Below are 23230 nucleotides of genomic sequence, written 5' to 3' on the forward strand. Positions count from 1 at the left end.
CGGAGATGGATATAGATTGTTATATAGGCAGAACTCTAAATTTAGTATGACCACTGTATGACCAACAGATACTAAGTGATATATTTTTTTTATGATCTGTGTTTAATTTTCTGTTTCCCTTTTTGTTTTCTGTCCCGGATGTTCTGGCAGGGTGAAATATCTAGTTAGTGATGGAGCATGGGCATCTAGACTGCTGCTGTTGAATCTTGGCAGCGCTGATCTCCCCGGTTCAGATTTAATTTGTTGTGCCAAATTTTCCATTACAGCTTGGACAACAATAAAAGCAGCTGCAGAACCCGACCTGACAGGTTTTGGCTACTGCATTATTCACGTGCGTGCTGCGATTTCCACTGGACCCAGGAGCTGAGAGATCTGCCCGGGCTGTCGGTTCCAAGTAATAGGGAAAAGTTTAGATAGAACTAGTTATGCCCAAAGCACAGAATCGCGTGCCAAGTGAGATACTTAAAGATTTTTTTTTTGTTTTTTTTGTTTTTGCAAAATAAGTAAAATGTAATCGCTGTTGTGGATTCACCTTGGTTGTCTGAGGATTTGGGTTCTCTGTAAAGACTAGCCATATCTGTTATCACTAAGTTTATGAGGTGGTGCCATGTTTGGTTTGTAGTTACTGAGGATTTCTAGGACTTTTCAATGCTTAAAGGTCTGATGCGTTTTCTTGATTTTTAGAAGAAAAAATTTAATTGCAGTACCATTTTCAGCCACATGGTGTGCTGGTAGGCACATTGGTTTTTGCTTCTGCACATTTCATGAAGACAGGTGTAGTGTATTGTAATGCACCACCTAGTGGATGGGAGTATGAAGTGCAGGCATTGTGGAATGGTATTCTGAGATGAACAGCCAGTTTTATACAATGAATCTTAGTAAATAGTATGAGTAACTTTATACATACCATCAATTTCTCATCTTGCGTTGATCCGGAGGCCTACTCGGCTGCAATCACCATTCTGCTGGTGCAGTCACTGTGTACATACATTACATTACTGATCCTGAGTTACATCCTGTATTATACCCCAGAGCTGCACTCCCTATTCTGCTGGTGCAGTCACTGTGTACATACATTACATTACTGATCCTGAGTTACATCCTGTATTATACTCCAGAGCTGCACTCCCTATTCTGCTGGTGCAGTCACTGTGTACATACATTACATTACTGATCCTGAGTTACATCCTGTATTATACCCCAGAGCTGCACTGACTATTCTGCTGGTGCAGTCACTGTGTACATACATTACATTACTGATCCTGAGTTACATCCTGTATTATACCCCAGAGCTGCACTGACTATTCTGCTGGTGCAGTCACTGTGTACATACATTACATTACTGATCCTGAGTTACATCCTGTATTATACCCCAGAGCTGCACTGACTATTCTGCTGGTGCAGTCACTGTGTACATACATTACATTACTGATCCTGAGTTACATCCTGTATTATACTCCAGAGCTGCACTCACTATTCTGCTGGTGCAGTCACTGTGTACATACAATACATTACTGATCCTGAGTTACATCCTGTATTATACCCCAGAGCTGCACTCACTATTCTGCTGGTGCAGTCACTGTGTACATACATTACATTACTGATCCTGAGTTACATCCTGTATTATACCCCAGAGCTGCACTCACTATTCTGCTGGTGCAGTCACTGTGTACATACATTACATTACTGATCCTGAGTTACATCCTGTATTATACTTCAGAGCTGCACTCACTATTCTGCTGGTGCAGTCACTGTGTACATACATTACATTACTGATCCTGAGTTACTTCCTTTATTACACTCCAGAGCTGCACTCACTATTCTGCTGGTGCAGTCACTGTGTACATACATTACATTACTGATCTAGAGCTCTATCCTGGGTTGCTCCAGAGCTGCACTCACTATTCTGCTGGTGCAGTCACTGTGTACATACATTACATTACTGATCCTGAGTTACATCCTTTATTACACTCCGGAGCTGCACTCACTATTCTGCTGGTGCAGTCACTGTGTACATACATTACATTACTGATCTAGAGCTCTATCCTGGGTTGCTCCAGAGCTGCACTCGCTAGCCTTACTGGTTTGTTGATAGTTTGCTTTATCTGTCTGCTCTTGTCCTGGCTGCATTATCAAATCCAGAATTAAGGAATGCGTGTCAAACTACGTATCATGAGGAATGGATAGTGTGTAGTACTTAATTTCCCCAGTGGTGGCGCTGCAGGGAAATTGAACACTTAGAGTTCTCCCACATGTGATCGCTGTGATCATATTATTTTTTCTTTCTGGCTTCTCTTCTCACAATTGTAACGTCACTTGTAGATAATTTGTCTTTATAAAGTTGCTGGACTGATTAGTGTAGACTTGTGCTCCGCTGTGAAATGTGCGGTTCTGTCAGCGGTTCTGATGAGACGTCCTTGTAGATGAAGGATTTTGCAAGCGGAGACTTTAATCCATGGGAAGGGAGTGGTGCTGATGGGTGGTGGATTCTCACCCAGTGTCGTATTTCCACAGGGCTGTCTGGCTTTGTCTGTTCCAGTTGACTTAAAGGCCCTCGCGCCACGCCTTGTGTCCTCCATGCCAAGATCCTGTCTTACAGCCCTTATTGTCAAGCCTGCAGGGGAGAAATTCCCAGCATCTATAATCTGTAATGGTTACTATACCGCCACATAGTGAGGCACTGACCGTCCCTTCCCCATTTAAAGGAGCACTACGCCTAATAACTATAAACTACTGCGTACAGCATGTAACTTCTCTGGGTGCAAAATTGGCATGGGAGGGGAATCCCGACTACCCAAATCCTTCATCCAAAAGTCCAGCCAGCCTTTACTCCTTTTTTTGAAGTCACTGATAACTAGGGAAAAAAAGATTGCATTCAACTTTAGATTTGGTGTATAGTGTTTACTTGAGCCACTAGGTGGCGCTTACTGCTCCCCCTTCTAGCTGTCAGAACACCAAAGCTCCCCCTAGTGGATGCAGCAGGCAGTCTGGATACTTAAGCTCCCACTAGTGGTGGTCGTTGGTAATCCAAATGGGCTCCCTCCTAGTGGTGGTCATTGGTAAGTGGTGGTCATTGGTAATCCAAATAAATGGGCTCCCTCTAGTGCTGGTCGTGGGTATTCCAAATAAATGGGCTCCCTCTAGTGGTGGTCGTGGGTAATCCAAATAAATGGGCTCTCTAGTGGTGGTCATGGGTATTCCAAATAAATGGGCTCTCTCTAGTGGTGGTCATTGGTAATCCAAATAAATGGGCTCCCTCTAGTGGTGGTCGTGGGTATTCCAAATAAATGGGCTCCCTCTAGTTGTGGTCGTGGGTATTCCAAATAAATGGGCTCCCTCTAGTGGTGGTCGTGGGTATTCCAAATAAATGGGCTCCCTCTAGTTGTGGTCGTGGGTATTCCAAATAAATGGGCTCCCTCTAGTTGTGGTCGTGGGTATTCCAAATAAATGGGCTCCCTCTAGTGGTGGTTGTGGGTATTCCAAATAAATGGGCTCCCTCTAGTGGTGGTCGTGGGTATTCCAAATAAATGGGCTCCCTCTAGTGGTGGTTGTGGGTAATCCAAATAAATGGGCTCCCTCTAGTGGTGGTCATTGGTAATCCAAATAAATGGGCTCCCTCTAGTGGTGATCGTGGGTAATCCAAATAACTGGGCTCCCTCTAGAGATGGTAGCTGTCTGTCTGATTCTTTAAGCTTTCTCTTAGGGTATGTGTCCACCTTCAGGATGGCCGGCGGTATCGTCGGAGCGGCTTTGCCGCTCTGCGCTAAGACCTGCCCCCTTCTGGGACGCGATGATGCCGGATGTGTTCATAGCACACATCCGGGATCATCGCACCCATCGCATAGGGTCCTGTGCTATATCTTGCGGCGCCGCAAGATATACGGACATGCTGCGATCTGAAAAGACGTGCAGCATGTCCGGAGTCGCAGGGCCGCCGCGTGCGTGTTACCACGCATAGTGGAGACGGGATTTCATTAAATACCCTCCACTATGCTGTAACATCTGGACGCTGCGTGTCTGACGCTGCGGCTCTATGCAGCGTCAAACACGCAGCGTTTACTGCACGTGGACACATACCCTAAGGCAGGGGTGTCAAACTGCATTCCTCGAGGGCTGCAGATAAGGTCATGTTTTCAGGATTTCCTTGTGTTGCACAGGTGATAATTTAATCACCTGCAGAGAATGATTCCAGCACCTTGTGCAATGCTAAGGAAATCCTGAAAACACGCATGGTTTGAGGCCCTCGAGGAATGCAGTTTGACACCCCTGCTCTAAGGGAAAGTGTTAACTGTATTGCCGTTATAATTTGGGACCCTCTATATCATCGAAAAATGGCCGATTGCTTAAATCTAGTTGGGGGGAAAAAAATGTCCCTAAATTGCCATCAATGAATTTTTTTTAAGTCCCACAATTTTTGCCCCATGCCATTCAAAACATTTGGTAGTGCAAGTGTAAACCACTCCTTAACCAAAGAAAGTACTCTCATTTCCAAAAAACTTTGGGTGGGAATCACAAAAAAAAGCAATCCCAGTAATTTTTTATTATTTTTTTGTCTAGCAAATTCAGAATAGTTGGCATGTAAATTTTTTTTTCTTTTCTATTTACCAACAATTATCATTTTTACAATATTTGCAGTCATTGAAAGGCCTTGTAAGAAGTCGGCGGTCATTATACAGATGTCCCGATCTTACATCATGCGCACGTGAACGGTGTGAGACCGCGCACACATTTCTCTCGCTTCCTGAGAATCCTGACAGTGTGTGATGCACACCCTGCAAGGACTCAGAAGTGTGCAGTCAGTGCGTGCACCGCACACTGTCAAGATTCTCCGGTTTTGCTGGAGCGAACGGGTTGGTGGCATACCTTAAAGTTGTATGGGCCTTTTGATTGCCATTACCCCTCTGTCAAATGTTGCTCAAATAAAAAGGTCCCAGTGGCCCTGCCAGAGCCTGTAAACATGCGTGTTCTATAATTAAATAAAAATATGGTAGCGAGAAATCTCAGTGCAGCATTAAGATTGTTTTCAGAGTGAAACTTCTGAATATTGTAACCAAATAACAAAATATCACTGGTCCATGACCACATGGCACCACCATGTAGTGTCTACTATAGATACATGATGGAAGTTCTATTAAGACAAAACCCACTACTGTACAAAGATAGATATAGATATAGATATATATGTACAGGTCCTTCTCAAAAAATTAGCATATAGTGTTAAATTTCATTATTTACCATAATGTAATGATTACAATTAAACTTTCATATATTATAGATTCATTATCCACCAACTGAAATTTGTCAGGTCTTTTATTGTTTTAATACTGATGATTTTGGCATACAACTCCTGATAACCCAAAAAACCTGTCTCAATAAATTAGCATATTTCACCCATCCAATCAAATAAAAGTGTTTTTTAATAACAAACAAAAAAACCAACAAATAATAATGTTCAGTTATGCACTCAATACTTGGTCGGGAATCCTTTGGCAGAAATGACTGCTTCAATGCGGCGTGGCATGGAGGCAATCAGCCTGTGACACTGCTGAGATGTTATGGAGGCCCAGGATGCTTCAATAGCGGCCTTAAGCTCATCCAGAGTGTTGGGTCTTGCGTCTCTCAACTTTCTCTTCACAATATCCCACAGATTCTCTATGGGGTTCAGGTCAGGAGAGTTGGCAGGCCAATTGAGCACAGTAATACCATGGTCAGTAAACCATTTACCAGTGGTTTTGGCACTGTGAGCAGGTGCCAGGTCGTGCTGAAAAATGAAATCTTCATCTCCATAAAGCATTTCAGCCGATGGAAGCATGAAGTGCTCCAAAATCTCCTGATAGCTAGCTGCATTGACCCTGCCCTTGATGAAACACAGTGGACCAACACCAGCAGCTGACATGGCACCCCACACCATCACTGACTGTGGGTACTTGACACTGGACTTCAGGCATTTTGGCATTTCCTTCTCCCCAGTCTTCCTCCAGACTCTGGCACCTTGATTTCCGAATGACATGCAAAATTTGTACAGAAAAAAGTACTTGGGACCACTTAGCAACAGTCCAGTGCTGCTTCTCTGTAGCCCATTTCGGCACCTGTAGCCCATTTCCTGCACACGCCTGTGCACGGTGGCTCTGGATGTTTCCACACCAGACTCAGTCCACTGCTTCCTCAGGTTCCCCAAGGTCTGGAATCGGTCCTCCTCCACAATCTTCCTCAGGGTCCGGTCTCCTCTTCTCGTTGTACAGCGTTTTCGGCCACATTGTTTCCTTCCAACAGACTTACCATTGAGGTGCCTTGATACAGCACTCTGGGAACAGCCTATTTGTTGAGAAATTTCTTTCTGGGTCTTACCCTCTTGCTTGAGGGTGTCAATGATGGCCTTCTTGACATCTGTCAGGTCGCTAGTCTTACCCATGATGGGGGTTTTGAGTAATGAACCAGGCAGGGAGTTTATAAAAGCCTCAGGTATCTTTTGCATGTGTTTAGAGTTATTTAGTTGATTCAGAAGATTAGGGTAATAGGTCATTTAGAGAACCTTTTCTTGATATGCTAATTTATTGAGACAGGTTTTTTGGGTTATCAGGAGTTGTATGCCAAAATCATCAGTATTAAAACAATAAAAGACCTGACAAATTTCAGTTGGTGGATAATGAATCTATAATATATGAAAGTTTAATTGTAATCATTACATTATGGTAAATAATGAAATTTAACACTATATGCTAATTTTTTGAGAAGGACCTGTGTGTGTGTATATATATATATATATATATATATATATATATATATATATATATATATATATATATATATATATATATATATATATATATATATATATATATATATATATATATATATATATATATATACACATACACATACGAGGAAGAGGACAGCTGACCGCACTATCGCTACTCACACCCGCAACATGAAACCTACAGACTGTAGCCAGGCAGCAGACCTGAGGTGCTGTAGCCAGAAAGACGACCATCAATGATGCAGCGATAAGGAAGAAACTGTGGCAGCACTCACCGATCTTCTAAAACAGGTACTTTATTAGCCAAACTTCACGGCTCGGGGGTGTGTACAGAGAAGGTGGCAGCCGAACGACGGCCGTTTCGCGCCTTCCCGTTGAAGCACCGGGAGGGTGCGAAACGGCCGTCGTTCGGCTGCCACCTTCTCTGTACACACCCCCGAGCTGTGAAGTTTGGCTAATAAAGTACCTGTTTTAGAAGATCGGTGAGTGCTGCCACAGTTTCTTCCTGATCGCTGATATACATACCGTATATACTCGAGTATAAGCCGAGATTTTCAGGCCAAATTTTTGGGGTGAAAGTGCCCCTCTCGGCTTATACTCGACTCACGGTAGCGGTGGGGTCGGCGGGTGAGGGCGCTGAGGTATACTTACCTAGTCCCAGCGATCTTGGTGCTCCCCCTGCCGTCCCACGGTCTTCTGTGCTGCAGCTCTTCCCCTCTTCAGCGGTCACGTGGTACCGCTCATTAGAGAAATGAATAAGCGGCTCCACCTCCCATAGGGGTGGAGCCACGTATTCATTTCTCTAATCAGCTGTGCCGGTGACCGCTGATAGAGGAAGAGGCTGCGGCACAGAAGACCGTGTGACAGGCAGAGGGAGCCGGACGTCGGGACCAGGTAAGTATGTAATATTCACCTGTCCGCGTTCCAGCCGCCGGGCGCCGCTCCATCTTCCCGGCGTCTATCTGCACTCTGACTGTTCAGGTCAGAGGGCGCGATGACGCATATAGTGTGCGCGGCGCCCTCTGCCTGATCAGTCAGAGCGGGGAGACGCTGGGACCGGACGCTGGGAGCTGCAATCAAGAAAGGCGAGTATGGCATTTTTTTTTTTTTTTATTGCAGCAGCAGCGGCGGCACAGATTTATACCGAGCATCTATGGGGCAGTATGAACGGTGCAGAGCACTATATGGGGCAGATATGGAGCAATATGAACAGTGCAGAGCACTATATGGGGCAGATATGGGGCAATATGAACAGTGCAGAGCACTATATGGGGAGATATGGGGCAATATGAACGGTGCAGAGCACTATATGGGGCAGATATGGAGCAATATGAACGGTGCAGAGCACTATATGGGGCAGATATGGGGCAATATGAACAGTGCAGAGCACTATATGGGGAGATATGGGGCAATATGAACGGTGCAGAGCACTATATGGGGAGATATGGGGCAATATGAACGGTGCAGAGCACTATATGGGGCAGATATGGAGCAATATGAACGGTGCAGAGCACTATATGGGGCAGATATGGGGCAATATGAACAGTGCAGAGCACTATATGGGGAGATATGGGGCAATATGAACGGTGCAGAGCACTATATGGGGCAGATATGGGGCAATATGAACGGTGCAGAGCACTATATGGGGCAGATATGGGGCAATATGAACGGTGCAGAGCACTATATGGGGCAGATATGGAGCAATATGAACGGTGCAGAGCACTATATGGGCAGATATGGGGCAATATGAACGGTGCAGAGCACTATATGGGGCAGATATGGGGCAATATGAACGGTGCAGAGCACTATATGGGGCAGATATGGGGCAATATGAACGGTGCAGAGCACTATATGGGCAGATATGGGGCAATATGAACGGTGCAGAGCACTATATGGGGCAGATATGGGGCAATATGAACAGTGCAGAGCACTATATGGGCAGATATGGGGCAATATGAACGGTGCAGAGCACTATATGGGGCAGATATGGAGCAATATGAACGGTGCAGAGCACTATATGGGGCAGATATGGGGCAATATGAACAGTGCAGAGCACTATATGGGGAGATATGGGGCAATATGAACGGTGCAGAGCACTATATGGGGCAGATATGGGGCAATATGAACGGTGCAGAGCACTATATGGGGCAGATATGGGGCAATATGAACGGTGCAGAGCACTATATGGGGCAGATATGGGGCAATATGAACAGTGCAGAGCACTATATGGGGAGATATGGGGCAATATGAACGGTGCAGAGCACTATATGGGGCAGATATGGGGCAATATGAACAGTGCAGAGCACTATATGGGGCAGATATGGGGCAATATGAACAGTGCAGAGCACTATATGGGGCAGATATGGGGCAATATGAACAGTGCAGAGCACTATATGGGGAGATATGGGGCAATATGAACGGTGCAGAGCACTATATGGGGCAGATATGGGGCAATATGAACGGTGCAGAGCACTATATGGGGCAGATATGGGGCAATATGAACGGTGCAGAGCACTATATGGGGCAGATATGGGGCAATATGAACGGTGCAGAGCACTATATGGGGAGATATGGGGCAATATGAACGGTGCAGAGCACTATATGGGGCAGATATGGGGCAATATGAACAGTGCAGAGCACTATATGGGGAGATATGGGGCAATATGAACGGTGCAGAGCACTATATGGGGCAGATATGGGGCAATATGAACGGTGCAGAGCACTATATGGGGCAGATATGGGGCAATATGAACGGTGCAGAGCACTATATGGGGAGATATGGGGCAATATGAACGGTGCAGAGCACTATATGGGGCAGATATGGGGCAATATGAACAGTGCAGAGCACTATATGGGGAGATATGGGGCAATATGAACGGTGCAGAGCACTATATGGGGCAGATATGAGGCAATATGAACGGTGCAGAGCACTATATGGCAGAGCTATGGGGAAATAATTATCTATTTTTATTTTTGAAATTCACCGGTAAATGCTGCATTTCCACCCTAGGCTTATACTCGAGTCAATAAGTTTTCCCAGTTTTTTGTGGCAAAATTTAGGGGGGTCGGCTTATACTCCTAGTATATACGGTATGTATATATATATATGTATGTGTGTGTATGTGTGTGTATGTGTGTATATATATATATATATATATATATATATATATATATATATATATATATATATATATATATATATGTGTATATATATATATATATATATATATATATATATATACATGTATATATGTAATGTATATATGTGTGTGTCTAAGGGGTACTTCCGTCTTTCTGTCTCTGAAATCCCGCGTCGCTGATTGGTTGCGGCAGCCAGGACAGGCAGCTGGCGAGACCAATCAGCGACTGGCACAGTCGGGCCGAGAATCAGTCCCTCCCTACTTCAGTCCACTCAGTGCCCGGCGCCCGCTCCGTACTCTCCTGCCGTCACTGCCCGATCCATACTCCCGTCCAGTTACCGCTCACACAGGGTTAATGCCAGCATTAACACCACTATTAACCCTGTGTGACCAACTAATGTTAAAAATAATAAACAAAAAGAAAACCTGCTATTCTCACCTTCCGTAGTCCGACGATGAGCTCGCGCCTGCCGCCAGCTTGCGTTTCGAGAGATGCATTGCAAAATTACTCAGAAGACTTAGTGGTCTTGCGAGACCACTAAGTCATCTGGGTAAGTTCGCAATGCATCCTGGGAATAGAAGATGGCAGCAGTATCGGCACATCTTCGCTGGATCCCGGCGCGTGAGTATATAACTATTTTTTATTTTAAATAGCTTTTTTTTAACAGGGATATGGTGCCCACACTGCTATATACTAAGTGGGCTGTTTTTATGTACCGCGTGGCTGCTATATACTATGTGGCCAGTGTTAGATACTATGTGGGCTGTGTTAATATACCGCGTGGCTGCTATATACTACATGGCCACTGTTATATAGCACAGCCCACATAGTATGTATTACACCATTGTTTACTATGTGGCCAGTATTAGATACTATGTGGGCTGTGTTATATACTGCGTGGCCTGTATTCACGCATCAGGTATTCTACTGTATGTATGTATGCATATATGTGCCACATAGTATATAGCACAGGCCACAAAGTATATAGCAGACAAATACTATGTGGCTGATGCATGCATACATACATATTCTAGAATACCCGATGCGTTAGAATCGAGCCACCATATAGTAGTGACATAAATGTGAAAAAAGCACCTCCGTTACAAACACCATGACCACCGTACAGAGATGACTGAATAATACACCAGGAAAAACCACTGGACATTACTATCTCCAGAGCTCCTGTGTAGTGTGCACTGCATTTACTGTATACAGTCTCCACGGCTCCTGTGTAGGGTGCCACACATTTACTGTATAGTCTCCAGAGCTCCTGTGTAGTGTGCACTGCATTTACTATATACCGTCTCCAGAGCTCCTGTGTAGTGTGCACTGCATTTACTATATACCGTCTCCAGAGCTCCTGTGTAGTGTGCACTGCATTTACTATATACCATCTCCAGAGCTCCTGTGTAATGTGCACTGCATTTACTATATACCGTCTCCAGAGCTCCTGTGTAGGGTGCACTGCATTTACTATATACCGTCTCCAGAGCTCCTGTGTAGTGTGCACTGCATTTACTATATACCATCTCCAGAGCTCCTGTGTAATGTGCACTGCATTTACTATATACCGTCTCCAGAGCTCCTGTGTAGGGTGCACTGCATTTACTATATACCGTCTCCAGAGCTCCTGTGTAGGGTGCACTGCATTTACTGTATACAGTCTCCAGAGCACCATCACCACTTTTCCAACCTATCTGCGCAGTGTAGAAGTGAAGATAAGTACTAGTATTACCTCGCTGCCCAACACAGTAACAGTACCTCTTGTCCTGTTTCTAAACTCTCCCTCATAAGATTCCCCAAGAATAAGTAGTGATGTCCCCTCTTACAGTAGAAATGTGCTCCCTTTTGGCCCTTTATGGGGCCACAATGGGTTACATTAATTATTTTCCCTATTGTGTTCATAAGAGTAAGAGTTTGTCCACTTTATCATTGAACTTTGATTAGGATAAGTCATCAATGTCTGATTGTCCGGAGTCTGACACCCGGCACCCCTGCCTACCAGCCATAACTGCCTAATTGTGGATCTGCTCCGTTTTCGGTGGCAGCAGCCGGGTACTGCACACTTGATGCCTGTTGTTTGAATAATTTGTATACGAGGCGGGTGTGTAGAACTGGGCTGTGGCCACTACCAGAAGATGGAGCAGCTCCTTTAGTTGAGCATTTCCCGCCGCCACTGACACAGAACAGCTGATCAGCTGTCGGACCCTGACAGATTTTAACAAGCAGTTTTCTGTACACTGTGCATAGGCAGAAAACTGACTATCAGTGGTGTGGGTGGGGGTTATACAGGAGGACATTTAATTAGACAAGTCCTCTAGAGATAATCTCCTGCTGATAAAACATTGATTGTATGGAAACTTCACCAAGCTTACCAGATCTGGGTCTCTGCCCCTACATCATGTTGCTCAGATTAAACAGCAGACATTTTCTGACCGATTCCCTTGTGTGCTATCGAAGCTGCCAATGTGATGCCGTTCACAGCATTATGCGACATGGATGCATTATGCAGAGTCTGTTCTCCAGGGTATGGCACTGTGGTCGGATTCACCTACTGTTTCTAGGTGCAAATGAAATCTGCTTTATTAAGTCAGTATCTTTCAATTGATCATTTGTCAGAGCTTCCTCCTTCCACGCAATGTTTAGCCAAAGCTCCATATAGTCAACTGGTCCCTCAAGATTGTCGGTTCTTCTCTAACATCTGGTTAAAAATGTGGTACATTGCCTTACTCGGGATGTTGTCCTGTAAACTTGCCCCAGAAGGAGCTACCATGGCGAAACCCAGGGTAGGGCGGAGACTGGCGTGCTGGGTGGCTTATAATGTGGTGTTGAATATTACTTACCCATGATATATTTGTCTTCGGTGTGCTGACGTTTTCCATGGTCTTGTCTTACAGGACGGGTTGGTCAAGCAGTCGCTCTAAGGGCAAAGACTTTTGGTTTTAATGTCATTTTCTACGACCCTTACCTGTCAGACGGCATCGAGCGGGCTTTGGGCCTGCAGCGGGTCAGCACCCTACAGGATCTTCTGTTTCATAGTGACTGTGTAACTCTGCACTGCAGCTTAAATGAGCACAACCATCATCTTATTAATGACTTCACCATCAAACAGGTAGGAGCCCGTCGCGTACAGTTGGGAGGTGCGAAGAACTGAAACGGCGCATGTAGGTTTCGCCGACTGAGGTGCTCAGCTTGAGACCCCATTCATTATTTTTTAATTTTTTTTGGTCAGGTTACCTTGTAAATGGTCTTATCTTGCTTGTGAATATTTATATTGTGTTGACTGATGCCCCCATTGTCGCTGTTGTGTCCTTTGCTTGGTATTTTTAGACCTTAAAAGTTCAGATTTCTTTTAACTTTAGTTTCTCCTCATGGAAATGCTTGTACCAAACACCAGAAGTCCATTTCCATGGATGTAGCGATTTGGTCCCACGAATGGCCATAAATTACAATTTCTACCTGCTTTATCTGGTCCCAGTCACCAAGTTTGGGAGTTCTGGGGGCAACCAAACTGGTCCACATCTCCCAGGTTAAGGAGGGGCAGCTGGTTGCTGCACGTCACGGCCAAGGAGTTGAACAAAATTTTGCACACCATTTGTCTTGGGGTTGAGGACCAAATTTGAAGGGCTAGGGGGCATCCAAAATGAGGCAATGGTCGAGTGGCCCAAATTACCGCCCCTCGTTGTGAGAACGGAGAACAATTGGTGGTGGTGACAGCAGCTGCACCCCATCGCCTTGGGGTGGAATGGGACCAAAATGCACAACTCTTTGCCAAAGGGAAAACCAGATTGGGCGACCCACAGCCATTAGGAAGTCATATTCCACCACTTTAATGCCATGGAGGAACCAAACCGCTGCATTGGATTGCCACATTGGAAGCCAAATGACATGACCCATTCGGTGGTGCCAGATTCCCCCTAAACAGTATTGTGGGGGACTCGAGACATAACACTGCGATTGTCCCTGGTTCACCCACCACCCATGGAAACCAGTTTAAGCATCAAATGGGAAGACACCAGGTGCCCAAGGGCTTTCAGTTTGTTGTGCCCAAGGATTGGGTCTACGCTCCAGCTGAGATTTCACAAGGTTTTGTTTAAAATTTTTATTTTTCTGGGAAGACTAAGTGGAGGAAGTGAAGTGTTCAGCCGGGGAACCAACCACATCTCCACCGGTAGTCCATCAGGATGGGATCGTCTCTACATCACTACAACTCTGGGGTTAAAGGGAAAATAGGAATAATTTAAAGGCTGGAGTCACACCCTCGCCTGCCTGACGTGTGGGCAAATATTTATATCACTGCTGCTAGGAATAAATATTACTTTGTGTATACCGCCAATGAAACGTCTGTACCGAGACGCCCCGGCAGTCAACATCACGGGAGGAACGTTTATTGATTCAACAAACGCCTACAATACGGAAATAAATGTGTATGTGTATATATGTATGTGTGTATATGTATATATCTACCGGTATATATCTTTATATTTATATATCTATATCTGTATATTATAGCCAAAAGCGATTTGGGCCAACACCATCTTTTACATCCATGTGGGTCTTCTTCAGATTGTCACGGCACAGATACCAGGCAAAGGGGTCTGATCGTCCTATGGATTACTGTCAGGTGTTATATGGCATTTGTCTAATATCCTTTAGGTATTTTTTAGGATATATTTGGGGCTATTTAAGCCCCGCACCCATAACTCTTCTGGAATGCCCCCAACATGACCAGGACTACCCATTTTGGGTGTCATTTTTAAGTCCCAACGCTGTTGCCAGATAGTCCCGATTTAAAAATAAATAAATAAATAAATAAATAAAAAATTTGTTTTAATGGCCTGTCAAAATCTAAATTTCTTTCTTGATGTGCAATTTTTTGTTTTATGGCTTTTTTAAAAATATTTTAAACTACAACACCTGACTTCATAGGTGCCATAATTTTCAGATGACACTGATTAACTCTCAGCCTGTAGATCATCCCTTGAACTAGCAGTGAGATGAGAGGAACAGCAAATTAAAAAAAATAAATAAATAAAAAATGCACCTCTCCAAAATAACAGGTGACGTATTATGGGATCTGCGCGAACTGCAGAGCTGGCAGATTTCTGATTGCAGCTCTGGGCGTTTAATAATAACGCTTAAGCTGTAGTGACTTTAGTAATGCAAACATTATGGGGCAAAATATGAAGTGTAAAAGCCATTAGCCTGTATAAGGAGCCAGGAACGTCTCCACTACATCCGTTTATATCCATTAGAGCTGACAGAACCACAAATCAAAGGCCCAAAGTAAAGACATCTAATGCAAGTCAGTAAATAATTGAAGGAGTAGTGCTGTGTACTCCAGGCCTGGGTGGGTGGGTGAACATAAAATATGCCTGTCTTAAGATCTCAAACTCTCCTCGTCTGAGATCTCAACCTCTCCTCGGCTAAGATCTCAACCTCTCCTCGGCTAAGATCTCAACCTCTCCTCGGCTAAGATCTCAACCTCTCCTCGGCTAAGATCTCAACCTCTCCTCGGCTAAGATCTCGACCTCTCCTCGGCTAAGATCTCGACCTCTCCTCGGCTAAGATCTCGACCTCTCCTCGTCTAAGATCTCGACCTCTCCTCGTCTAAGATCTCGACCTCTCCTCGTCTAAGATCTCGACCTCTCCTCGTCTAAGATCTCGACCTCTCCTCGTCTAAGATCTCCTTTGACCCTTCCATAATCTACAGATTAAGTTTGCAGGACTTCGGTCAAACCTCACCCTTTGTGTATCTAGCCAATGAACTTAAGGCTTGAGTTCCTCCAGAATGTTAACGAGTATCAGTCCAGAAAATTAACGTTACTGCCAAAGCAATATTGGAACATAAGATTCTGAGTTAAAGTATATTTATCAGCTTGCTTGATGTGTGTGTGTGTGTGTATATTTTGAGGTTTGGACTAGCCGACAACACAACAGGAGAATCCTCTGGTGGGTCCCTCCATGTAAGAATCTTCTCGCCATTCCACCTATGAGAAGTAGCTGGCATGATACATTTTTCACTATGTACAGACAAGGGCATCATCTCAAAATTCATTTAACAAGCTCCCTTTTATTTAGAAACGTAGACCAGTTTGTGAATGATTGTGATGTTTGCATGTAGCTGAATAGTAGGCCACCATAGTCTGTTACATTGCGCAATGTTATGGCTACTTAAAGCCACCATGGACTCACTGAAAACCACCATCTTGGTCTTTTAAACTGCCTAACTGTGTACTATACCCTCCATTAGGATTGGGCCCCACTGGCCAGTTCTAGCCGTCGTATAACTTTGGGTTTGCAACTCAGATACTTGCAGTCACGTGTCTAGTAGCCACTTAGGCCGGATGAGCCTCAACTATTCTCAGCCACAGCTCCCTAATCGGCGTGTAAACTGTATACTTGAGGTAAAGTGTCGACTTCTTGAGCAAACACGCGGAGCCCAATGTGAACTGTGTGTATAGCTCACACTGATGAGATTTGGCAAGTTACTGTTACAGGGATTGTACACCGCTGAATAAGTTTCCAGCAGGCACGAATGCCCCCTGTACAACCTTGGTTATACCGCACTGTCAAGGATAACAGTTGGAGGGCTTACGCAGATCCCACCGCGGTTACCACTTGGTCAAAGATGACATCAGAAAGATCACAGATCTCACCTCTGCCACCAGTTTGTCAGAAAGCAAATCCACTGCCTCCATTCGTGTGGACAATTGACTGAGTGATGAGGCCGCGGCTGCTTCCACCACTACGCCGGGTATTGGGGAGCTCAGTGAGCCTATGGTGTATGTACACCGCCGATTCTAAGTCGTGGCGCATGTTTTTATTTTATTTTTTATTTTTTTACACCTTATGGTCACTGCTAACTCAACAATAAAGGAGCTAGTAGCTGCCACCGATAACTGTTAATACAGGCCAATTAGACACCCGTTACAGCTGGCATTCGGCTTCAGGGGTGCGGTTTACAGAGCAAGAGGAGCAGTGCTATTAAAATGTATATATGTAATCCAGAAAAGTGGGCAGTGTATGGCTCTGCAGTATGAAGGGAAGCACTCCGATTGAGAAAATCCTTATCTCTGGAAGAGTTCTCTGTGAGAGCACACAAAACCGAGACCCAAACTTTAACTATTAGCTCAAGGCTGCACCCACATACCTCCCCATGATAAGATTACATGGGAGCTGGTTCTGGAATGTACTGGGTCCCTGACAACTCCAATAGATCCCCCCCCCCCCCCCTCCCACCCAGCTTGCAGCATTTTAATTTGTCCCTGGATGTTCTATGCGGTGGATTTTGTCATGTTTCTTAATTATGATTTTTTTTATATTGGGATAAAGCATGGTGTGGATAGAATAGCCCATCGGACTGTTAAGTTGGGTTAGAATGGCCTTAGTGATTCAAGTAACTGTTATGCGTCCCTATGCTGTGAATAAATCTCCCATAAATATCAGATCAATGCAAAACCAATATTAACTGACCACTGGCTACGAAAAGTCTAAGATTACTAGATAAAGATTGATCCGAGGAAGCTTTATCCCTGGGAAAGGCACTTCTGTTGTGAATTCTGTGGCTGAATTCACTCCTGTGGTCACAAGTGGTACTGCAGCTTCTGAGCTTCCTCCCTCAGGTGTTCTGGTGAGCTCGTTAACTGCTTCATTACTTAACTCCGCCTGATGCTGCTATCCTTGCTCCTTGTCAATGTTTCAGTGTTGGATCTGAGCTTCTCCTGATTGTTCCTGTGACCTGCTGCTCTGTATAGCTAAGTGCTTTTTGCTTTTTTGTTGCTTTTTTTCTGTCCAGCTTGTCTTTGGTTTTGCTGGAAGCTCTGAGACGCAAAGGGTGTACCGCCGTGCCGTTAGTTCGGCACGGTGGGGTTTTTTTGCCCCCTTTGCGTGGTTTTGCTTTAGGGTTTTTTGTAGACTGCAAAGTTCGCTTTACTGTCCTCGCTCTGTCCTAGAATATCGGGCCCCACTTTGCTGAATCTATTTCATCCCTACGTTTTGTCTTTTCATCTTACTCAGTCATTATATGTGGGGGGCTGCCTTTTCCTTTGGGGAATTTCTCTGGGGCAAGTCAGGCCTATTTTTCTATCTTCAGGCTAGCTAGTTTCTTAGGCTGTGCCGAGTTGCCTAGGTAGTTGTTAGGCGCAATCCACAGCCGCTTTTAGTTGTGTTTAGGATAGGATCAGGTGTGCAGTCTACAGAGTTTCCACGTCTCAGAGCTCGTTCTTGTATTTTTGGGTATTTGTCAGATCACTGTGTGCGCTCTGATTGCTAAGCACACTGTGTTTCTGGATTGCCTTCATAACACCTGTCATTAGCAAACATAACAGTACAAGGAGCCCCACTAATGATTCTCAATAGAGGGAAAGAAAAAGTTCTGACATCGTTTTTTTTTTTTTTTTCTGCTGTGTTCACTTTTTTTTTTTCCCCTAGACATTTGGGTGATTCTGGACACAGGTGTGGACATGGATATTCAGGGTCTGTGCTCTTCAATGGATAATCTCGTTATAAATGTACAAAAAATTCAAGATACTATTGATGAGAAATCTATGTTAGAACCAAGAATTCCTATTCCTGATTTGTTTTTTGGAGATAGAACTAAGTTTCTAAGTTTCAAAAATAATTGTAAGCTATTTCTGGCCTTGAAACCTCATTCTTCTGGTAATCCTATTCAACAGGTTTTGATTATTATTTCTTTTTTGCGCGGCGACCCTCAAGACTGGGCATTTTCTCTTGCGCCAGGAGATCCTGCATTGAGTAGTGTCGATGCGTTTTTCCTGGCGCTCGGATTGCTGTACGATGAGCCTAATTCAGTGGATCAGGCTGAGAAAAATTTGCTGGCTTTGTGCCAGGGTCAGGATGATATAGAAGTATATTGTCAGAAATTTAGGAAATGGTCAGTACTCACTCAGTGGAATGAATCTGCGCTGGCAGCTTTGTTCAGAAAGGGTCTCTCTGAGGCTCTTAAGGATGTCATGGTGGGATTTCCTATGCCTGCTGGTTTGAATGAGTCTTTGTCTTTGGCCATTCAGATCGCTCGACGCTTGCGCGAGCGTAAATCTGTGCACCATTTGGCGGTACTGCCTGAGGTTAAACCTGAGCCTATGCAGTGCGATAGGACTATGACTAGAGTTGAACGGCAGGAATACAGACGTCTGAATGGTCTGTGTTTCTACTGTGGTGATTCCACTCATGCTATTTCTGATTGTCCTAAGCGCACTAAGCGGTCCGCTAGGTCTGCCGTCATTGGTACTGTACAGTCCAAATTCCTTCTGTCCATTACCTTGATATGCTCTTGGTCGTCGTTTTCTGTCATGGCGTTTGTGGATTCGGGCGCTGCCCTGAATCTGATGGATTTGGATTATGCTAAACGTTGTGGGTTTTTCTTGGAGCCTTTGCGGTGTCCTATTCCATTGAGAGGAATTGATGCTACACCTTTGGCCAAGAATAAACCTCAATACTGGGCCCAGCTGACCATGTGCATGGCTCCTGCACATCAGGAAGTTATTCGCTTTCTGGTGTTGCATAATCTGCATGATGTGGTCGTGTTGGGGTTGCCATGGCTACAAACCCATAATCCAGTATTGGATTGGAATTCCATGTCGGTATCCAGCTGGGGTTGTCAGGGGGTACATGGTGATGTTCCATTTTTGTCGATTTCGTCATCCACCCCTTCTGAGGTCCCAGAGTTCTTGTCTGACTTTCAGGATGTATTTGAAGAGCCCAAGTCCGATGCCCTACCTCCGCATAGGGATTGTGATTGTGCTATCAATTTGATTCCTGGTAGTAAATTCCCTAAAGGTCGATTATTTAATTTATCCGTGCCCGAACACGCCGCTATGCGCAGTTATGTGAAGGAATCCCTGGAGAAGGGACATATTCGCCCATCGTCATCACCACTGGGAGCAGGGTTCTTCTTTGTAGCCAAGAAGGATGGTTCGCTGAGACCGTGTATTGATTACCGCCTTCTTAATAAGATCACTGTTAAATTTCAGTATCCCTTGCCATTGTTATCTGACTTGTTTGCTCGGATTAAGGGGGCTAGTTGGTTCACTAAGATAGATCTTCGTGGTGCGTATAATCTGGTGAGAATCAGGCAAGGAGATGAATGGAAAACTGCATTCAATACGCCCGAGGGTCATTTTGAGTATCTAGTGATGCCGTTCGGACTTGCCAATGCTCCATCTGTGTTTCAGTCTTTTATGCATGACATCTTCCGTGAGTATCTGGATAAATTCCTGATTGTTTACTTGGATGACATTTTGATCTTCTCAGATGATTGGGAGTCTCATGTGAAGCAGGTCAGAATGGTTTTTCAGGTCCTGCGTGCTAACTTTGTTTGTGAAGGGATCAAAGTGTCTCTTCGGTGTGCAGAAAGTTTCATTTTTGGGGTTCATCTTTACCCCTTCTACTATCGAGATGGATCCAGTTAAGGTCCAAGCCATCCAGGATTGGATTCAGCCGACATCTCTGAAAAGTCTGCAAAAGTTCCTGGGCTTTGCTAATTTTTATCGTCGCTTCATCTGTAATTTTTCTAGCATTGCCAAACCATTGACCGATTTGACCAAGAAGGGTGCTGATTTGGTTAATTGGTCTTCTGCTGCTGTGGAAGCTTTTCAGGAGTTGAAGCGTCGTTTTTGTTCTGCCCCTGTGTTGTCAGCCAGATGTTTCTCTTCCGTTCCAGGTCGAGGTTGATGCTTCTGAGATTGGAGCAGGGGCGGTTTTGTCACAGAGAGGTTCTGATTGCTCAGTGATGAAACCATGTGCTTTCTTTTCCAGGAAGTTTTCGCCTGCTGAGCGTAATTATGATGTGGGCAATCGAGAGTTGCTGGCCATGAAGTGGGCATTCGAGGAGTGGCGTCATTGGCTTGAAGGAGCTAAGCATCGCATGGTGGTATTGACTGATCATAAGAACTTGACTTATCTCGAGTCTGCCAAGCGCTTGAATCCTAGACAGGCTCGTTGGTCGTTATTTTTTGCCCGCTTCGACTTTGTGATTTCGTACCTTCCGGGCTCTAAAAATGTGAAGGCGGATGCTCTGTCTAGGAGTTTTGTGCCCGACTCTCCGGGTTTATCTGAGCCAGCGGGTATCCTCAAGGAAGGAGTCATTGTGTCTGCCATCTCCCCTGATTTGCGGCGGGTGCTGCAAAAATTTCAGGCGAATAAACCTGATCGTTGTCCAGCAGAGAAACTGTTCGTCCCTGATAGGTGGACTAATAAACTTATCTCTGAACTTCATTGTTCGGTGTTGGCTGGTCATCCTGGAATCTTTGGTACCAGAGAGTTAGTGGCTAGATCCTTCTGGTGGCCATCTCTGTCATGGGATGTACGTACTTTTGTGCAGTCCTGTGGGATTTGTGCTAGGGCTAAGCCCTGCTGTTCTCGTGCCAGTGGGTTGCTTTTGCCCTTGCCGGTCCCAAAGAGGCCTTGGACACATATTTCGATGGATTTCATTTCTGACCTTCCCGTTTCTCAAAAGATGTCAGTCATTTGGGTGGTCTGTGATCGCTTTTCTAAAATGGTCCATCTGGTGCCCTTGGCTAAATTGCCTTCCTCCTCTGATTTGGTACCTTTGTTCTTTCAGCATGTGGTTCGGTTGCATGGCATTCCTGAGAATATTGTTTCTGACAGAGGTTCCCAGTTTGTTTCAAGGTTTTGGCGAGCCTTTTGTGGTAGGATGGGCATTGACCTATCTTTTTCCTCGGCTGTCCATCCTCAGACTAATGGCCAGACCGAACGAACCAATCAGACCTTGGAAACATATCTGAGATGTTTTGTTTCTGCAGACCAGGATGATTGGGTGTTCTTTTTGCCGTTGGCTGAGTTCGCCCTTAATAATCGGGCCAGCTCGGCTACCTTGGTTTCTCCATTTTTTTGCAATTCTGGGTTCCATCCTCGTTTCTCTTCAGGACAGGTTGAGTCTTCGGACTGTCCTGGTGTGGGTTCTGTGGTGGATAGGTTGCAGCAGATCTGGACTCAGGTAGTGGACAATTTGATCTTGTCCCAGGAGAAAGCTCAACTTTTCGCTAATCGCAGACGCCGTGTGGGTCCCCAACTTCGTGTTGGGGATCTGATTTGGTTATCTTCTCGTCATATTCCTATGAAGGTTTCCTCTCCTAAATTTAAACCTCGTTTTATTGGTCCGTATAGGATTTCTGAGGTTCTCAATCCTGTGTCTTTTCGTTTGACCCTCCCAGACTCCTTTTCCATACATAATGTATTCCATAGGTCGTTGTTGCGGAGATACGTGGCACCTATGGTTCCATCTGTTGAGCCTCCTGCCCCGGTTTTGGTGGAGGGGGAATTGGAGTATATTGTGGAGAAGATTTTGGATTCTCGTGTTTCTAGACGGAAACTCCAGTATCTGGTTAAATGGAAGGGTTATGCTCAGGAAGATAATTCCTGGGTTTTTGCCTCTGATGTTCATGCTTCCGATCTTGTTCGTGCCTTTCATGCGGCTCATCCTGGTCGGCCTGGGGGCTCTGGTGAGGGTTCGGTGACCCCTCCTCAAGGGGGGGGTACTGTTGTGAATTCTGTGGCTGAATTCACTCCTGTGGTCACAAGTGGTACTGCAGCTTCTGAGCTTCCTCCCTCAGGTGTTCTGGTGAGCTCGTTAACTGCTTCATTACTTAACTCCGCCTGATGCTGCTATCCTTGCTCCTTGTCAATGTTTCAGTGTTGGATCTGAGCTTCTCCTGATTGTTCCTGTGACCTGCTGCTCTGTATAGCTAAGTGCTTTTTGCTTTTTTGTTGCTTTTTTTCTGTCCAGCTTGTCTTTGGTTTTGCTGGAAGCTCTGAGACGCAAAGGGTGTACCGCCGTGCCGTTAGTTCGGCACGGTGGGTTTTTTTTGCCCCCTTTGCGTGGTTTTGCTTTAGGGTTTTTTGTAGACTGCAAAGTTCGCTTTACTGTCCTCGCTCTGTCCTAGAATATCGGGCCCCACTTTGCTGAATCTATTTCATCCCTACGTTTTGTCTTTTCATCTTACTCACAGTCATTATATGTGGGGGGCTGCCTTTTCCTTTGGGGAATTTCTCTGGGGCAAGTCAGGCCTATTTTTCTATCTTCAGGCTAGCTAGTTTCTTAGGCTGTGCCGAGTTGCCTAGGTAGTTGTTAGGCGCAATCCACAGCCGCTTTTAGTTGTGTTTAGGATAGGATCAGGTGTGCAGTCTACAGAGTTTCCACGTCTCAGAGCTCGTTCTTGTATTTTTGGGTATTTGTCAGATCACTGTGTGCGCTCTGATCGCTAAGCACACTGTGTTTCTGGATTGCCTTCATAACACCTGTCATTAGCAAACATAACACACTTCCCCCTCATGACCCACAAAGATATT

The 23230-nt window shown here is 45.0% G+C and overlaps 1 protein-coding gene across 10 annotated transcripts in view; it reads left to right on the forward strand.

The window, feature by feature from the left end:
• The window catches only part of CTBP1 (C-terminal binding protein 1), a 496367-nt gene that overhangs the window by 449278 nt on the left and 23859 nt on the right, over positions 1 to 23230 (forward strand). For all 10 annotated transcript variants that reach the window (XM_069744905.1, XM_069744907.1, XM_069744909.1 and 7 more), the window contains one exon: positions 12796 to 13010. In XM_069744905.1, coding sequence (XP_069601006.1) covers positions 12796 to 13010 — 215 coding nt within the window. The remainder of the gene's footprint in view (positions 1 to 12795; positions 13011 to 23230) is intronic.

This window comes from Ranitomeya imitator, chromosome 1 (genome assembly GCF_032444005.1).
Source record: "Ranitomeya imitator isolate aRanImi1 chromosome 1, aRanImi1.pri, whole genome shotgun sequence".
NCBI classification, from domain to species: Eukaryota; Metazoa; Chordata; class Amphibia; order Anura; family Dendrobatidae; genus Ranitomeya; species Ranitomeya imitator.